The sequence below is a fragment of the Eretmochelys imbricata genome, chromosome 2 (genome assembly GCF_965152235.1).
Source record: "Eretmochelys imbricata isolate rEreImb1 chromosome 2, rEreImb1.hap1, whole genome shotgun sequence".
Lineage (NCBI taxonomy): Eukaryota > Metazoa > Chordata > Testudines > Cheloniidae > Eretmochelys > Eretmochelys imbricata.
Window position 1 is genome coordinate 261,597,805 of NC_135573.1, and position 18,649 is coordinate 261,616,453.

The 18,649-nt window shown below is 43.4% G+C and overlaps 1 protein-coding gene across 1 annotated transcript in view; it reads right to left on the reverse strand.

Moving 5' to 3' along the window:
* OBSCN (obscurin, cytoskeletal calmodulin and titin-interacting RhoGEF) overlaps positions 1-12,091 on the reverse strand; it is a 300,816-nt gene extending 288,725 nt beyond the window's left edge. The window contains exons 1-2 of the mRNA XM_077808766.1: positions 11,370-12,091; positions 10,960-11,270 (exon numbers count right to left, since the gene is read on the reverse strand). Coding sequence (XP_077664892.1) covers positions 10,960-11,270; positions 11,370-12,091 — 1,033 coding nt within the window. The remainder of the gene's footprint in view (positions 1-10,959; positions 11,271-11,369) is intronic.
* Between the last annotated feature and the right edge of the window lie 6,558 nt (positions 12,092-18,649).

Consider the following 18,649-nt stretch of genomic DNA (forward strand, 5'->3'; position numbering starts at 1 on the left):
AGGAATAGGACTAGAACCCATGTCACCTAACTCCTCCATCACTGCCTTGGCCATTGGGCCACATTGTTCCTATTTAGGTAGGAAACAGGTTAGAACAGAAGTGCTGAAGCTGATACAGTGCCTTAAGAGGATACATTTTATAAACAAAACAAAGGGATTTATTCATACAGTGTCCACTGCATATTAACAGCAGCTATGTGGCTGAATCACCAGACAATGCTTTGAAAGTGCATCCCTAACATTTCCTAATATTCTGATACACAATTGGGGAGAGATAAATTGACACCCGGTGAAGGCTGTAGGAACAGGTTCTGATAAGAGTAACTGTAAGAAACTCGGTGGCCTTGTAACATTGCTCGAATGGCTAGTGCATGCACATCACCACTTTCTCTCTCCTGGGTCGAACAGCAGTGCCCAGCAAGGGACCATTTAACGCTCTTGGGGCTGGAGGCCCACAAAGATTAGGCCCTAAACCATCCTGGATTTGTGCTTTGGCGGAGGGGAGCCTCCATCCTGTAAACTTCAGAGGCATGTGGAATGTACTTTTGGAAACGAGGTTATTCTACCCAAATGCCTTGCTTCTCAGCAAAGAAGGCATAAAACAGCATCCCCTTTGGGGAGGAAAGGCTAATGTACACACCTGCCTGCTGTGGCGGGGAAAGAAGGTGAGAGCCTGTCTCAGCATGCAACACTGCCTCCTGCCTGCTGCACAGTGCACCTTCTAAGAGCAGCTCTACCAGTAACCCCCCAGTCACTGTCAGGGAGTGGAGGGGTGTGTGGAAGCTTCCTGTGAATGGGGGAGGGAAAGAGGGATAGGAGGGGGAGTGAAGGGAGGTACTGAGACTCGGCAGGGGGAGGGCAGTCAGCTCCAGGCTGCGAAGAAGGGTCCCGGGGGTTCCTACCCGCTCCCAGGGCTGTTCCAGCCACTCTGGGTCCCACTCTCTGCCTCCACCCTGCCTAAGTGTGCATGGGTTTACACAGTACAGAGCCCCCCCACAAAGGGCCTCATAGAGAGACCAGTCTAAGTTTACCTAAGTGAGTCAAACCTTCTCTGACCCATTCAGCATGTAAGTTACATTCCTCCCACTAACTGACATGAACCTTGCACACCACCTCCTGTCACCTCTGAATCTGTCCCTCTGGGAGTGTGAGCTGATGTAACTCATACGCTGGGAGGCAAGGACAGAGGGGCAGAGCAGGGAAGCAAAAACCAGAGAGTATAAGACTCCATGAGTCAAATTCAGTGATGATATAAATGTATAAATTAGAATTTGTGTATACAGAGACACCTGCTTCAGGAAAAATTCATCCGAATTAACTTTTAAAGAGGATTAAAGTGCATTAAATCCCTGTCTCGACACTCTTATTCAGAATTAAAGTGGCCTTAATTCAATTAAGAATAAGAATCTAAATGAAATTAAGGCCACTTTATTTCTGAATAAGAGCATCCACATAAGGGCTTTATGCAGTTGAACTAATTTACTTTACAGTAATACCTTTAGTTAATTTGCATACGTTTTCCTGCTTGTCCCCATGTACTGCGGGGTGTTAATGTAAGGGAATGCAATTTACGTGCTGAAGGCATCATAAGAAAGTATAAGATACACCAATTCCTATTCACTTCTCTATGTGAAGCAGTGAGTCAAATTCTACATCTTAGAACCATAGAATATCAGGGTTGGAAGGGACCTCACGAGGTCAACTAGTCCAACCCCCTGCTCAAAGCAGGACCAATCCCCAATTTTTGCCCCAGATCCCTAAATGGCCCCCTCAAGGATTGAACTCACAACCCTGGGTTTAGCAGGCCAATGCTCAAACCACTGAGCTATCCCTCCCCTCTTTATCAGTTCCTTTTTCTTTACAATTGCAGAATAGTATCTAAAACAAAATAAGTGCAACTCCATTTGTGGCCCATCAGGCTCATATATATCCTCCAAAAATAGCATAGCATTGTATAGAATCATAGAAGATTAGGGGTGGAAGAGATCTCAGGAGGTATCTAGTCCAACCCCCTGCACAAAGCAGGACCAACCGCAACTAAATCATCCCAGCCAGGGCTTTATCAAGCCGGGCCTCAAAAACCTCTAAGGAAGGAGATTCCACCACCTCCCTAGGTAACCCATTCCAGTGCTTCACCACCCTCCTAGTGAAACAGTTTTTCCTAATATCCAACCTAGACCTCCCCCACTGCAGCTTGAGACCATTGCTCCTTGTTCTGTCATCTGCCACCACTGAGAACAGCCGAGCTCCATCCTCTTTGGAACCCCCCTTCAGGTAGTTGAAGGCTGCTATCAAATCCCCGCCTCACTCTTGTTTTCTGCAGACTAAATAAGCCCAGTTCCCTCAGCCTCTCCCGATAAGTCATGTGCCCCAGCCCCCTAATCATTTTTGTTGCCCTCTGCTGGACTCTCACCAATTTGTCCACATCCTTTTTATAATGGGAGGCCCAAAACTGGACGCAATACTCCAGTTGTGGCCTCACCAGTGTCGAATAGAGGTTTTCACTTCCCTCGATTTGCTGGCAATGTTTCTACTAATGCAGCCCAATATGCCATTAGCCTTCTTGGCAACAAGGGCACACTGTTGACTCAAATCCAACTTCTTGTCCACTATAATCCCCAGGTCCTTTTCTGTAGAACTGCTGCTTAGCCAGTCGGTCCCCAGCCTGTAGCAGAGCATGGGATTCTTCCGTCCTAAGTGCAAGACTTTCCACTTGTCCTTGTTGAACCTCATCAGATTTCTTTTAGCCCAATCCTCTAATTTGTCTAGGTCACTCTGGACCCTATCCCTACCCTCCAGCGTATCTACCTCCCCCCAGCTTAGTGTCTTCCGCAAACTTGCTGAGGGTGCAATCCATCCCATCATGCAGATCATTAATGAAGATGTTGAACAAAAGCAGCCCCAGGACCGACCACTGGGGCACTCCGCTTGATACTGGCTGCCAACTAGACATCAAGCCATTGATCACTACCCGTTGAGCCAGATGATCTAGTCAGCTTTCTATCCACCTTATGATCCATTCATCCAATCCATACTTTTTAACTTGCTGGCAAGAATACCGTGCAAGACCGTATTAAAAGCTTTACTAAAGTCAAGATATATCACGTCCATCGCTTTCCCAATATCCACAGAGCCAACTATCTCATCATAGAAGGTAATCAGGTTGGTCAGACAGCTATGTAATGATATGTGCTTGTATTTATGTTATCCAGCCGCTAGGTATCTGTGTGTGCCATACAGAGTTCCAGACAAAATGTGATCTTTGGTAAATAAGAGGGACAAACCTGGAACTCAAGCAGAGTGGAAGCTATTTTCATTAATAAATTTGAGACAGGCTGCAATTCTATACATCAGGACAATATAGGCCTACATTAAACCTTCTTTTCTCACTCAGCCCTCTACCCCAATTTGCTCATCTATCCAATCACCATCAATTTGGCATAATATACACACAATACTTTGCACTTCTGTTGCACCTTCCAGCTTGGGGGTCCTGATGACTTTACCAACATGCCTTAGAACACCTCTCTGTGGTACCTCAATATTATCACCTTCATTTTACAGAGGGAGAAACTGAAGCACAGAAAGGGTAAGTGACCTGCTAAAGCCGCACTGTAAGTCAGCATGGCAGAGCAAGGAAAAGAGCATAAGATTCCTGATCCCAGACCCAGCTTTAACCTGACAAGCCATTCTGCCTTGTGGACAGTGAAAATAGTCTGCAAGGTCAATATTTCCTCACAGGCATCTGGGGAGAGATGTCTAGAGCACTGGAGATTATTATCTAGGCTGGAGAGTGGGGGGCGGTTATCCTACTTATTCTTGGGAAGGTATCAGCTGTCTAACTATCTTATCATATGATATTGAAATGAAAACGATCTGTTCCGAGAATGTAAAAGTTGCATGTCATGAGGATGCCAGAGCATGGGATGGGTAAATGACCAACACAACCTATTGACTGAGTGATTGCAGACTTCAAAAATCAAAATTAAAAATTAAATAAAAGAAATTTCTGATTAGTTAGGCAAGTGGAGACTTCTGCTTTTATATTAAACTCTGTTCTTTTGCAAAAAGAAAAGGATTACTTATGGCACCTTAGAGACTAACCAATTTATTTGAGCATAAGCTTTCGTGAGCTACAGCTCACTTCATCGGATAAATTGGTTAGTCTCTAAGGTGCCACAAGTACTCCTTTTCTTTTTGCGAATATAGACTAACACGGCTGCTACTCTGAGATCTGTTCTTTTGTTAACTCATCCTCCCAACTAGGGCTGTCGATTAAACACAGTTAACTCACGTGATTAACTCAAAAAAATTAATCATGATTAAAAAAATTAATTGTGATTAATCGCCATTTTAATCGCTGTTTTAATCACACTGTTAAACAACAGAATACCAATTGAAATTTATTAAATATTTTGGATGTTTTTCTACATTTTCAAGTATATTGATTTCAATTACAACACAGAATACCCTGCTCACTTTATATTATTATTTTTATTACAAATATTTGCACCGTAAAAATGATACAGAAAAGAAACAGTATTTTTCAATTCACCTCATGCACGTACTGTAGTGCAATCTCTTTATCGTGAAAGTGCAACTTACAAATGTAGATATTTTTGTTACATAACTGCACTCAAAAACAAAACAATGCAAGACTTTAGAGCCTACAAGTCCACTCAGTCCTACTTCTCGTTCAGCCAATCACTAAGACAAACAAATTTGTTTATATTTATGGGAGATAATGCTGCCCACTTCTCATTTACAATGGCACCAGAAAGTGAGAACAGGTGTTCACATGGGACTTTTGTAGATGGCACTGCAAGGTATTTATGTGCCAGATATGCTAAACATTCGTATGCCCCTTCATGCTTCGGCCACCATACCATCTGGCATGTAAATATCTTGCGATGCCGGCTACAACAGTGCCATGAGAACACCTGTTCTCACTTTCAGGAGACATTGTGAACAAGAAGCGGGCAGCATTATCTCCTGAAAATGTAAACAAACTTGCTTTTCTGTATATAATTCAACATTTGTAAGTTCAACTTTCATGATAAAGAGATTGCACTCCAGTACTTGTATGAGGTGAATTGAAAAATATTATTTCTTTTGTTTTTTACAGTGTAAATATTTGTAATCAAAAATAAATATAAAGTGAGCACTGTACACTTTGTATTCGGTGTTAGAATTGAAATCAATATATTTGAAAATGTAGAAAACATCCAATAATATTTAAATAAATGGTATTCTATTATTGTTTAACAGTGCGATTAATCACAGTTAATTTTAATAGCATGATTAATCGCGATTAATTTTATTGATCACTTGACAGCCCTGTTCCCAACACTTGCCTATTTGGTCCACCTGTCCTCTCCTGTCTGACATCTAGATTCTCATTGGGGCTCTTCTTTATTACTTATTTTTACAACACCAAGCACAATGGGATCCTGATCCTTGATTGGAGTTCCTAGGCACTATTGTAATATAGGTCATACTTTAAATTATGTTTCCATTCATAAATGGTTAATAAATTATCACTAGATGTTATCAGAATATTACAGACATGAGTAGCATTTGGTACAAAGGATTATAAACACATCACTAAAAGGTGTTATAGATGGTTAAATGTTATGGTTATAAATAACCAATTGGCCTGTCAGACTCTATAACAACTGATTAACCATTTTAAAAAAATCTATGAATAATTTATTCACCCTTTATAAGTAGAAACTTAATAGATAAAATAATAATAATATACTAGTGATCATGATGATGGCAGACTTGGCAAACATAATTATTTTCATTATTATCAGTTAGATATGAACATGGCTGAGAATGCCTAGTTTTGTGAGGACAACCAGAGTGCCTGGCAATTCCACTTCTTACCCACAAATAATAATTCAGGTGGGGTGCAGGGTGGCAAGTTTTCCCCACTGTTTCAGTGAAGAAAAGCCATCAATTCTTGAGTTTGGATTCTGTAAAAAATTAGAGCTGGTCTGGAATTTTCCATCAATTTTTTTTTTCAGTAGAACATGTGGATTCTTCTGCAACATCTACATTTTCCACAGGAAAATGTTGGTTTTGCTGAAATTTTTCAATTTCCCATTAGGAAAAGCTAAACTATTCATGTCAAGTTGACCAGAATCGAAACAGTTCAGTTTGTTCAACAAAATCAAAACCTTTTGTTTTGGCTCCGTTTGACATTAATCTTCATCCACCTGAGCCGCTGCGGTGCCACGTGGGAGTTGAAGTTCCATTGCTTCATTCTGCCATTCTCCCCATGGGCTGTGGTCTCCAGTTGGACTACGTCTCCCATGATGCATGGAGGGCTCCCTTCTGTCTGAGTCGCAATGACTGCAGTGCATCATGGGAGATGTAGTCCAGTTGGGTGGCTCAGCCCATACAGGAGAATGGAGGCACAAGGCACCTGTACTACAGTTTCCATGAAGCACCGCAGCAGCTCAGGTGGATGCAATGTAATGTCCAACTGAATCGAAAGGACATGTTTTGAAAGTTCCAATTAAAACATTTTCAGAACTTTTCATTCCACAAAAAAATTAATTGTTTCTATGTTTCATCTCAATAGGGGATAAAACACATGTCACAATATCAGAATTTCCTGCGGAATGAAAATTCTGATTTTTCATCAGCTCTAGTACAAAATTCTGAGAAAAATGACTGCTGTATTCTTTTTGATTCTTTTACATTGTTTAACATTTACCTGCCTGTTTATAGCCAAAGCAGAGAGAGCCATTATAGACGCTGTTGAATTCAATTATAAATCTCCCAAAGAAAGACAAAATAATACTTATAAAATATGAGATTGGGAAAAAAAAATCTGCCATTTAGGAAAATACTCAATGGAGACATCTTTCTAGATATGAATAATCAATAGTACGCATGCCTGAGACATAACATTGACGGGCCCCATAAATACGCCTGTATCAGCGTACATAGACATATTTGCAGGGTCTCGTTGGCCGAAAGGTGGACACTTGGAGAACATTATTGCTGCTTCCTGCCTTATCAAAATAAGGCCTGCTTGTTCAATGAAGATGTGCTGCCCAAATGCAAGGGTGTGGCACAGAGACGATTATATAAATAATACAAAGGTTCACTTCTTTGTTACATCTTTTGGGGATGTGTTTTTGGAGGGCCTCCTGGTGGTGCAAGGAGTCACTATCCAAAACTTAATTATAACAGTCACACACACATTTTCCATTCATTCCATCGTAGAGCAGAAAGCCTGAACAGAGTAACCAGAACAAAGAAACAAACCATAAACATTTCCACTTTAGCTCTCTGACTCACTTGTGTTGCTTGACAGTGAACACTGATAACTAATATTTTCCACTGGGGCTATGATCAGGGATTTGGCAGTTGCATACTCTCCATGTCACAGGGACTAATGCTAGAGCTTCCAAAAGGAATGTATGAGATGGACACCATTCTAAAACCCTTTTCAATAATGCTATTTCTAGATGTTTTCCAGCACATCTAAGTCTTTCCCCATCCACCAGAGAACGCATCATGGAATCATAAAACCACAGGGTTAGAAGGGACCACAAGGGTCATCTAGTCTAACCCTTGTTGGTGTTTACACCCTGTAGCTTTTATTTCCTTTATTATGTCTAATAATAAATGATAACACAACCTGCAGATGTTTTCTTTTTTAAAAAAATCTACTGGATCACATTCTTTCCTTCAATCTAAAATCATGTAGGATGAGTTATATGGGCAATGGACATAGGGTCTGATCCAAAACCCATTGAAGTCACTGGGAGTCTTTCCACTGAATTCAATGGGCTTTGGATCAGCCCCTAGAGGGCAGTATTTGTTACCTCTAGCTCTGTACCCAAAATTTCCTCATCCTCAGATACGAATGGTCAACAGTAATCCACATAGCTGCTAAAGTCCTCAAAGAGGGGCACCAGTGGGTGTCAAGTCTATTAGCAGGGTTTGTGTGGCAGGGCAGCTGTACGAAACAACATGCAGTACTTCCAACATGTCATGCTCCATCCCTTATCCTCTGTTTAAATGCCCAACAGATTCCAAATACGTGGCCAGTTATATTACAGTTACATTTTAACTTAATATAGAGGGCAGCGATGGCTGAATAACAGGGGGAACCCCACTATATTATGTAAGAATTGTTCTTTGAGGAGGGGGCTGTTGGTCAAAAATTTTGAATTTTTTAAAATTTTCCAACCGACTCTAAATAATAAGGTTGAGAACCTTCAAAATGATCCGCTCAGGCAGAACCTGTTTGGCTTATATCACGGGAATGAGGCCTTAAGGGATTAAGTAAAGTCCTAAACACTAAACAGTTTAAATATACAGACAGGAAAAGTGCAAAACTACTTGGACAGGTTGGTTCCCTGTTCTCACCCCCCCAACGCTCCACCCCCCCCACACACACACACCACAGACACAAGACACGGACAGAAAAGTGGGCTGACCTGCCTAACCGGTTTCTTTTCTTCCTTTTTTTTGTTTTTTTTTGTTTTTAAAGTGATGATAAAAAAAAAAAAAGTGCCAGGGGAAGATTTCATCAACATTGCACAAAAGAAAAGAGAAAAAAAAGGGGGGGGGGGCAATAAAATTTGCAAAATTGCATAAAAACAACTATCCATTTGCTAAGCGAAAGGTGTAGGATCTCTGTCTGCGTGACCTGGGGCTCCTGGTTCAGGAGAATTTGCAATAAAATCAGAAAGGCATATTTCCTTCCAGGTTTATAAAGAGTTTGATATTTTGAGGCCTGTCTCCTGCTTTCCTCCACATGGGCAACTCATCCAATAGAACATTTGCATTCATTTTTCAGTGAATTGAGTGCTGGTAACAGTTTGACATCCCTGGAGACAGCGGTAGCCTGTGTAGCCCACGTAACGGGTACAACACGGGCAGGAGCAGGGCAAGCTGCCCCAATGCTATGCCTCTAACTGGGAGAGGCTAGTTCTAGGGGTGGAAGAGCAAAATGGGTCTCTGGACCTATTCAGGCCTTGTCCCCTCTGCTGAACCTGCCTGCAAGGGACCCAGTGATGCGGCCCTACCATTTGTGAGGACATCTGTTGACACAGAACGCGACAGAGGCTGGCCGTCAGACAGCTAGTGGATTGAAGCAAGCTTCCATGACTGCCTGTTCCAGTGTCTGACGCAGGTGAGCGGACTGGCCTCCAGCCAAGCCCCTTGCAGGAGGAGGCATTTCCCAGCATGCCCTGTGTGGAAGACAGGGCGAACAGAATGCTGCGCACGTAAACAGCAGGCTGCTGTTGTGTGGGCTGGAATTTGGCCGGCAGCTTGATGTTCCGGGGGGGCCACCCCTGCATTCAGGTGCGTTGGCATTATGCTTGGCCTTGTGGGATGGATAACCAAGGCAGGGACTGCCTTGCACCTCCAAATTGAGCCCCTGCACAATGGTCAGGTCCTGAGTCCCATCCTGTGAGGTGCTGGCCACCTCCTGGGAGAGGCCAAGTGCCCTCACTGAAATCAACGGGAACCAAGGACGTTCTGTGCCTTCCGGACATCGCTTAGCGCCTCATAGGACTGAGCTCCCGGGGCCTCCCCCCATCACAGTGAATGGGAGGCTTGCCATGGACCTCCATGGGAACAGGAGTAGGCCCCATATGGAGCAGCAGCGATGGACTCTGGAGATGAGCCCCCTGGATTTTCCCTGACAGGAAAGAGAGTGGCTGTGACCCCAGGCCATAAGCTAAGTGGGTGAAGGGGGCACTAAATGCTGGGGACAAACTGGAGGCTAAAAAAACTAAATTGAGGCTATTAAAGGACACTGGGTAGAGAACACAAAAACCTTATTCAGTCTTAATTCCAGCAAATGTATTTTGTTGCTAATTCTTGTGGTTTTATTGTGTGCCTTGCTCTATTTGGTGCTTTCCTGAAAGCCCCAGCTCCTGCAGTCATGTGATTATATTAGACTCTCCGCTTACAGGTTTGTTTGTTTTTTTAAAGTAAGTTTCTAGCCTTCATGGCGGCAAAGAAAAGCTTGAAAACATGAACCATAAAGACTTTAAAAAAAAAAACCCACAACCCACAGTGGGCAAATAAAAAGAAACCAACTTTTTTTTTCTTTTTTTTTAAATCTCGTGATTTTTGAATGCTTAGGGTTGGCGATGCTGCTGTATCTTTTCAAACGCTGATTAGCAAAATGCACTTGTGTTAGAATGCTGTCCAGTATTACAGATAATAGGGAATGTGCCGAAAAACTCTCATGTAGAATTTAATGTTCTATTGTTCCAGGCCATTTTTCCAGCCAGAAATCATTTTCCAGGAAATCATCATTTTTGCATTAAAAAAAAAATAGCAAGGAAAATTCTCACACATAAATTCATTTTTCACAGGGACATTTTAGAGTGCAAATGGGTTACTCCGAAATTTTGGATGATGAGAGAACTGTTTAAAGATTCAAAACTGAGTAAGAAAACTTTCTTTACGGAGGAGTTCATTTAGTATTTGTCACACTCTTTTACCAGAATCTCATTCCATTTCCACTGAAGTCAATGGAAAGACTGTCAGCAAGGTTTGCTGGCCTTTTAAGGGAGTTCCCAGGTCCAGCTCTGCCCTGTTCCAGGTTTCTGCCCAGAATTAATGCATTCCGGGGATGGTAGTTCCAGGGGCACATGGGAATTGTAGGCCCTGCAGCAAAGCATGCTGGGAAAAGGGGCAGGAATAGTAGGTAATGGTGAGAGATGGCTCCATTGAGAAGAGAGACCTGGGAAGGAGCCAGAGCTTTAGGGAGTCCAGGGTAGACTGAGGGGAAGACTTGGATGGAAGGAATTCCCTCTATAGCCATTTGGAAACAGTTGTGTGAGAGACTTGGATAAACCAAAGGGAGTAAAAACAAGAGACATTACTAGTTCTCCTGTCACTGAACCACATCCCCACTGATGACAAAAGGGAGTACGAACAGGCCCCAATGGATAAGTAAACATAACCGCTCACCTCTGACAGTGACCAGCACGGAGCTGTAGGTCTGCCCTGCCAGGTTGGAGGCTGTGCAGGTGTAGAGCCCGTTATCGACCTGCTTGCAGAAAAGGATCTTCAGCACAAAGTTCTCCTGTTCATCCTCATACACAACATGCCGGCGCCCCTCTGTAATCACCTCGCCATCCTTCTTCCACACAATCTCCGGCTTTGGCTCTCCTGTCACATAGCAGCTCAGCTTGGCGTGCTTCCCCTCCGTCACGTTGAAGGTACGCGTCAGCACCCCGAAGGTGGCGTTGCGGGCTGATTTGGTGGTGAGACTGGCAGCCCTCTCGTAATCCAGAGAAAGGCTGAGACCAATACCAGACAGCCCCTCTGGGGCGGAGTACATTGGGGCAGCCATGGGATCAGCGGCTGCAAGCATGGACGTGTCCATCTTCCTGATTTCCTCCCGCCTCTTTTGCAAATGAGACAGCAAGGAGGCAGTCTTGCCATAGCCTGTGTCTAGATGGCTGCTGCTCGGACTGTAAGGACCATGCGTGTCCACCACCAAGGTGGCGGTAGCACTGGCAGAGCCAATGGGGTTCTCCGCCCGACACACATATGTCCCACTGTCCCCCAACCGAGCGCACTGGATCTTGAGAGCATTTGACTCCCCGAGGGACTCAATCTGGAAGCGGCTGGAGTCGGACCAGCCCCTCACGTGCTTCCCATCTTTCTCCCAGTTCACAGAGAGGGGCGTGCTGCCCTGGACTTTACATTTGAACGTAACGTCGTCTCCCAGGGTCACTCTGATGGAGGATGGTTTCTGGATGAAGTAAGGGGCCGATTCCGTCACCGTCATCTCCTCCCCAACTTTGATACTGACAGCAGTAAAAGCTTCCCCAATGGTGTTCTTGGCCCTGCAGATATACTGACCACTGTCCTCTAAGCTCAGGTCATAAATTGTTAGCCGGTACAGATCACCATCTTCCACCATTTTAAACCTTCCCCCCGACTGGATCGGAAGCTTATCCTTTTCCCAGCTCACGAGCGGGACGGGGTTTCCCACAATCTGGCAGCTCAGGGTGACATCCTTCCCCACCGACACCATGAAGGCCTTAGGCCGAGTCAGGAACCTTGGGGCTCCACTGAAGGAACTGTAATCCATCTTGGTTTCCTAGGAAAACAGAAGGACCAAGAGAAAGCTGATATACATGGGTGTGCACACAGTGTCTGCTTTGTCTTTATATAGTGATGCCAATATACGTATTCACATAAAGCAACAAGATGAGCAATAGCTATCAGTCCACTGCGTTTCCACCACCGATTCTGCGTGATCAGTCAGCAAGTTTTAGGGACATTACAGGTCTTTTATGGATAATTCAATTTGGGCTCAATAGTATTAATCACTTATGTAAAATGGGCAAGTGATTCCCTCTACCATAGGAATCACTGTGTGAAATCCAAGGGCCTGTGTTGTGTAGGAGGTCAGACTAGACAATCGTAATAGTCCCTTCTAGCCTTAGAATCTATGCAGTAGCAAAACAAAGCAGCACTAATGGGTTATAATTTATGGACTATTTTTTAACCAAGGACCATCAGATATCCATGATATATTTATGGATTGGTAGGAATGTGACATCAAGGATACTTCTCCCCACACTCTCTTCTTCTCTTCACACTCACGTTTGCATCTCTCTGTCTCCTCTTCATTTCTCAACTTGTTCTCCTTCTATCCTTTCATCAACATTTCACCTTAATCTCTCTTTATCCTCTTCATTCCCACCTCTCTCTGCTTTTCTCTTCATCCATTCCATGTCCCCCTCCCTCCCCTTCCACATGTCTTGTCCTCTGTGGGCAGCAGAGAACACCATGTTCATGGGCTAGCTGGGTCCTGAGAAGGACATTCCACCCAGCAGGGGGCAGTGTTTAGAGGGACAGACAGACAAGCTTAGTGTATTGTTGGTGATATCCTCTTTATTCCTCAATTGCTATTTAAGACAACTGTTTAACTCTGGCTAATTTCTCACTGAGGACAGTTAGTGAGTGACAGCCACTTGCACCTCTTGGAGAAAATGCAAAATCATGGCTTGAGCATTTCCAAAGGTGATTGCAAGTTTGAATCTAAATGGGTGTCAGGCTCCTCAAAAAAGTTTGGCTGAAAGCTCTCGGAAAGATTTCTCACTTGTTGCCTGCCTACTTTGTGCTGCCTTAAATACTTGCTGTGCAATAGCTCCCAGCTGTGCAAAGACAGATCAGCAAAGGGAAAATAATTGAAGTACTGCTTGGAACTAAAGGTCAGGACAATTCTGACACTGCCTTGTCTTGAGAAAGTTAAAAGCAATGGGCAGCAGTGCTAATCATTACTGTAATGTTCACACGTACGCCTCTGCAGAACTGAAAAGCAATGTTACAGACATTAACCCATTTGAACTTCCCAATGGATTCCGCACAGCACATGTCCCCTTGGGAGCCTCCTCACATTTCTTTACTAGTCCTGACATGGATTCCTGGCTGGCTGTTTTTCTGCTGCTGGGGTGGGATCTCTTTTCCCTAAGTGGGAACGAATGAAAGAGCTTCCTTCATTGGTTTGGCTAGCATATACAGGGAGGACTACAGAGCTATCTAATGGCTGGCAATAGCAAAACTCCACTGGGAACAGGATTGGGCCCTGTCTTAGCATGCTGTAAAGAGAACAAGCTTGCCAGCTATTGCTGTAGGTCCCAATTCAGTTCGTTACTATATCTACTAAGTCCTATCATGCCAAATAACCCTTCCCTGTTGGGGATTCAAATACCCATTGAGCTATATTTGAGACCTCTAATTAGTGATAATTGCCAATCTTTTTATATCCTTGATTTTATTTACCTTCAACTTCCCACACAAAGAAGTTCAATGACTGGCATTGTGGACTGCAGTTCATCTCAATAACTCAGAAAGGAAACATTAGGCAGTCAGTGGGATAGAAATATCCTCTATAATCCTGCAGCAGTTTGGCTTCCCTGCCTGCCACCAACCCACCCACCAAATCACCCAATGACAAATGCTCTCAGGATTCCCCCACACACTCACACTGGAGATCAGTAGGATCAGGCCTAAAAACTCTTGAGAGAATGATTCACCATTTCTACAGCTGCTTTTTTCCTCTTCTCTCCTCTGACTCATATTTCAATGTTGACATCAGTTCCAAAATCAGCAAAACTTTCTGAGCAAGGAATCGGGACTCCTGGGTTCTATTCCCAGCTCTGCCACTGGCCTGCTGCATGACCTTGAACAAGTCACTTTGACGCTCTGTGCCTCAGTTTTCCCTCCCACCCTTTTCCTTTCTTAGCTATTAAAACTGTAAACTCATCACTCTCACAATGTGTTTGCACAGCATCTAGCATCACTATACTACAAATAATGCTTAACAATAAAAATGAATCATCAGTATCTCTTTCCCTAGTTGGAGATCAAAACAGCAGCCTCCCAGAAGCAATTAAATGTTGGTAAAGTACTAGGAAATCATTGGATAAATGTAGATTCACAATTGCAACAACTGTATTAATGTATTTACAATTATTATTATTATTGAATTATTATTATTGATATTTTATCAAAATAATAAAGCTATCCTTGAGACTCTGAGGAGGCCTTAGAAGCCCACCTGGATCAAATAATTAATGTCATCTTCCTTTCATACACAAACTTTATAACAATAATATTATTCATTAATAAAACATCATTTTCTTTTCCCTCCTGCAATGTGTCACTGTTCAAGCTCATTGGAAACTTTACATTTGACAGAAAATGGCTTTTTGACAAAACAGAAATTTTTGTGAAGATAAAAAAATTCCATTTTTGCTGAAAACGTTCGGGGTTGCATCAAAAACATCCAAAACCCACAAACCAATTTCATCTCCCAGGTTTTGGCCAGCAAAAACGGAAGGTTTTCCGTTTTAAACCCAAAGACGTCCATGTTTGCTCTCTCAATGCCAAACAAGTAAATAAATATATAAACATTTTAAAAATAAAATAAAAACGTTTTCAGTTTTCATTTTTTCAACAAAAAAATTGGAAGAAAATTTTCACTGAAAATGGGGGAAAAAAAATGCATTTCCTGACCAACCATAGTTTCCATTGCTTTCTGCTCAACAGAATGTTGGACCAATTCCTGTGCGCAGGACAGCCCCCTAGTGGCTGCAGCCTGAAGAGGATGTGAACCCTAAACACAGACACATCATAGGATTTATGCTGACTTTAGAAACCTGCTTACACTTCCCTCCTGAGATAGGGAGAAATGCAGTGTCAAGAAACATTGCTTGTCAACAGTAAACATAGAGGACCATGTCCCACACTGGCCTGGAGGTTTGTGCAAGTATGTTTCGCGCACCCCGTGGCTACTGTGAAATTCAACTCCTTCTCCACCTCATTATTTTTTAATCTTTAAAATATATTTATCATAAATATTTATAAAACTACAAGTGGGAAAATTATAGCAGTGGTTAACAGATGTACATATGCACCCTGGGGGCAATCCAGAGCTCACTGAAGAGAATGGCCATCGGGGAAGGTCCCGGACGATTGGAAAAAGGCAAATATAATGCCCATCTTTTAAAAAAGGATAGGAATAAATGGTAAATTTTCAGAATGGAGAGGGGTACCTAGTGGTGTTCCCCAAGGGTCAGTCCTAGGACCAATCCTATTCAACTTATTCATAAATGATCTGGAGAAAGAGGTAAACAGTGAGGTGGCAAAGTTTGCAGATGATACTAAACTGCTCAAGATAGTTAAGACCAAAGCAGACTGTGAAGAACTTCAAAAAGATCTCACAAAACTAAGTGATTGGGCAACAAAACTGCAAATGAAATTTAATGTGGATAAATGTAAAGTAATGTACTTTGGAAAAAATAAACCCAGCTATACATACAATATGATGGGGGATAATTTAGCTACAACTAATCAGGAAAAAGATCTTAGAATCATCATGGATAGTTCTGCGAAGATGTCTGCGCAGTGTGCAGCGGCAGGCAAAAAAACAAACAGGATGTTAGGAATCGTTAAAAAAGGGATAGAGAATAAGATGGAAAATATCTTATTGCCCTTATATAAATCCATGGTACGCCCACATCTTGAATACTGCGTACAGATGTGGTTTCCTCGTCTCAAAAAAGATACACTGGCATTAGAAAAGGTTCAGAAAAGGGCAATTAAAATGATTAGGGGTTTGGAACGGGTCCCATACGAGGAGAGATTAAAGAGGCTAGGACTTTTCAGCTTGAAAAAGAGGAGACTAAGGGGGAATATGACAGAGGTCGATAAAATCATGAGTGGTGTGGAGAAAGTGAATAAGGAAAAGTTATTTACTTGTTCCCATAATATAAGAACTAGGGGCCACCAAATGAAATTAATGGGCAGCAGGTTTAAAACAAATAAAAGGAAGTTGTTCTTCACACAGTGCACAGTCAACCTGTGGAACTCCTCGCCTGAGGAGGTTGTGAAGGCTAGGACTATAACAGGGTTTAAAAGAGAACTGGATAAATTCATGGAGGTTATGTCCATTAATGGCTATTAGCCAGGATGGGTAAGGAATGATGTCCCTAGCCTCTGTTTGTCAGAGGGAGGAGATGGATGGCAGGAGAGAGATCACTTGATCATTACCTGTTAGGTTTACTCCCTCTGGGGCACCTGGCATTGGCCACTGTCAGTAAACAGGATACTGGGCTGGATGGACCTTTGGTCTGACCCAGTATGGCCATTCTTATGTCCTTATGGAAAAAGGAGAATCTGGGGAACTACAGACCGGTCAGTCTCAGCTTAGTCCCTGGAAAAATCATGGGGCAGGTCCTCAAGGAAACCATTCTGAAGCACTTGGAGGAGAGGAAGGTGATCAGCCTTGGCTGGGATGATCAGCCCTGGCAGGGATGGTTTAGTTGGGGATTGGTCCTGCTTTGAGCAGGGGGTTGGACTAGATGACCTCCTGAGGTCCCTTCCAACCCTGATATTCTATGATTCTATGATCAGGAACAGTCAACATGGATTCACCAAGGGCAAGTCATGCCTGATCAACTTGATTGCCTTCTATGATGAAATAACTGGCGCTGTGGATATGGGGAAAGCAGTGGACGTGATATATCCTGACTTTAGCAAAGCTTTTGATACGGTCTCCCACAGTATTCTTGCCAGCAAGTTAAAGAAGTATGGATTGGATGAATGGACTATAAGGTGGATAGAAAGCTGGCTAAATCGTTGGGCTCAACGGATAGTGATCAATGGCTCCATGTCTAGTTGGCAGCCGGTATCAAGCAGAGTGCCCCAGGGGTCAGTCCTGGGGATGGTTTTGTTCAACATCTTCATTAATGATCTGGATGATGGGATGGATTGCACCCTCAGCAAGTTTGCGGATGACACTAAGCTGGGGGCAGGGGGAGGTAGATACGCTGGAGGGTAGGGATAGGGTCCAGAGGGACCTAGACAAACTGGAGGATTGGGCTAAAAAAAATCTAATGAGGTTCAACAAGGACAAGTGCAGAGTGCCGCACTTAGGACGGAAGAATCCCATGCACCGCTACAGACTGGGGACCGACTGGCTAAGCGGCAGTTCTGCAGTAAAAGACCTGGGGATTACAGTGGACAAGAAGCTGGATATGAGTCAGCAGTGTGCCCTTCTTGCCAAGAAGGCTAACGGCATCTTGGGCTGCATTAGTAGAAACATTGCCAGCAGATCGAGGGAAGTGATTATTCCCCTCTATTCAACACTGGTGAGGTCACATCTGGACTTATTTAGTCTGCAGAAAACAAGAGTGAGGGGGGGATTTGATAGCAGCCTTCAACTACCTGAAGGGGGGTTCCAAAGAGGATGGAGCTCGGCTGTTCTCAGTGGTGGCAGATGACAGAACGAGGAGCAATGGTCTCAAGTTGCAGTGGGGGAGGTCTAGGTTGGATATTGGGAAAAACTATTTCACTAGGAGGGTGGTGAAGCACTGGAATGCGTTACCGAGGGAGGTGTGCAATCTCCATCCTTAGAGGTTTTTAAGGCCCAGCTTGACAAAGCCCTGGCTAGGATGATTTTGTTGGGGTTGGTCCTGCTTTGAGCAGGGGGTTGGACTAGATGATCTCCTGAGGTCTCTTCCAACCCTAATCTTCTATGATTCTATGAATGGGAATTTCCATTGAAATCATTGGGCTTTGGATCAGGCCCTTTGAAATTAATGCACCAGGGACTTTGGGAAAGGGACTGTGTTTTTGTTCTGTGTTTATACAGTGCCTAGCACAATGGGGTCCTGGTCCAGGACTAGGGCTCCTAGGTGCTATTTTAAGATTAGATAGCTATACAGACAGACTAATGTCCTATCCTTCATCATTAACTTATCTGAGCGACAGGCTACAACATGTTAACAATGTACTTGTATCAAATGTAAAAAGCCATTGACGTGAGAGATGGAAATGACCTGTTAGGTCTTCTAGTCCTCCTCAGACCCCATACTAGTACATGATTGTTCCTGACAATACGTTCAAGTGTGTTAACCTGGGTAACTCCAGAGCCAAACCAAAGATGCTTCACCCCTTATTCAAATATGAGTTTATATATCTACATATATGAAAAATGCTATTTTAAATGTTGGAAGTGAAGTGGGGTTGAGCTAGGCTGGAGAGGTTTGTGCTGTCAGCTCCACGCGTGGTGGGTCTGTGAACCCTGCATGGCCAGGCTCGGGGAGTTGGCCATGCACAGGGCTAACAGCCTGAG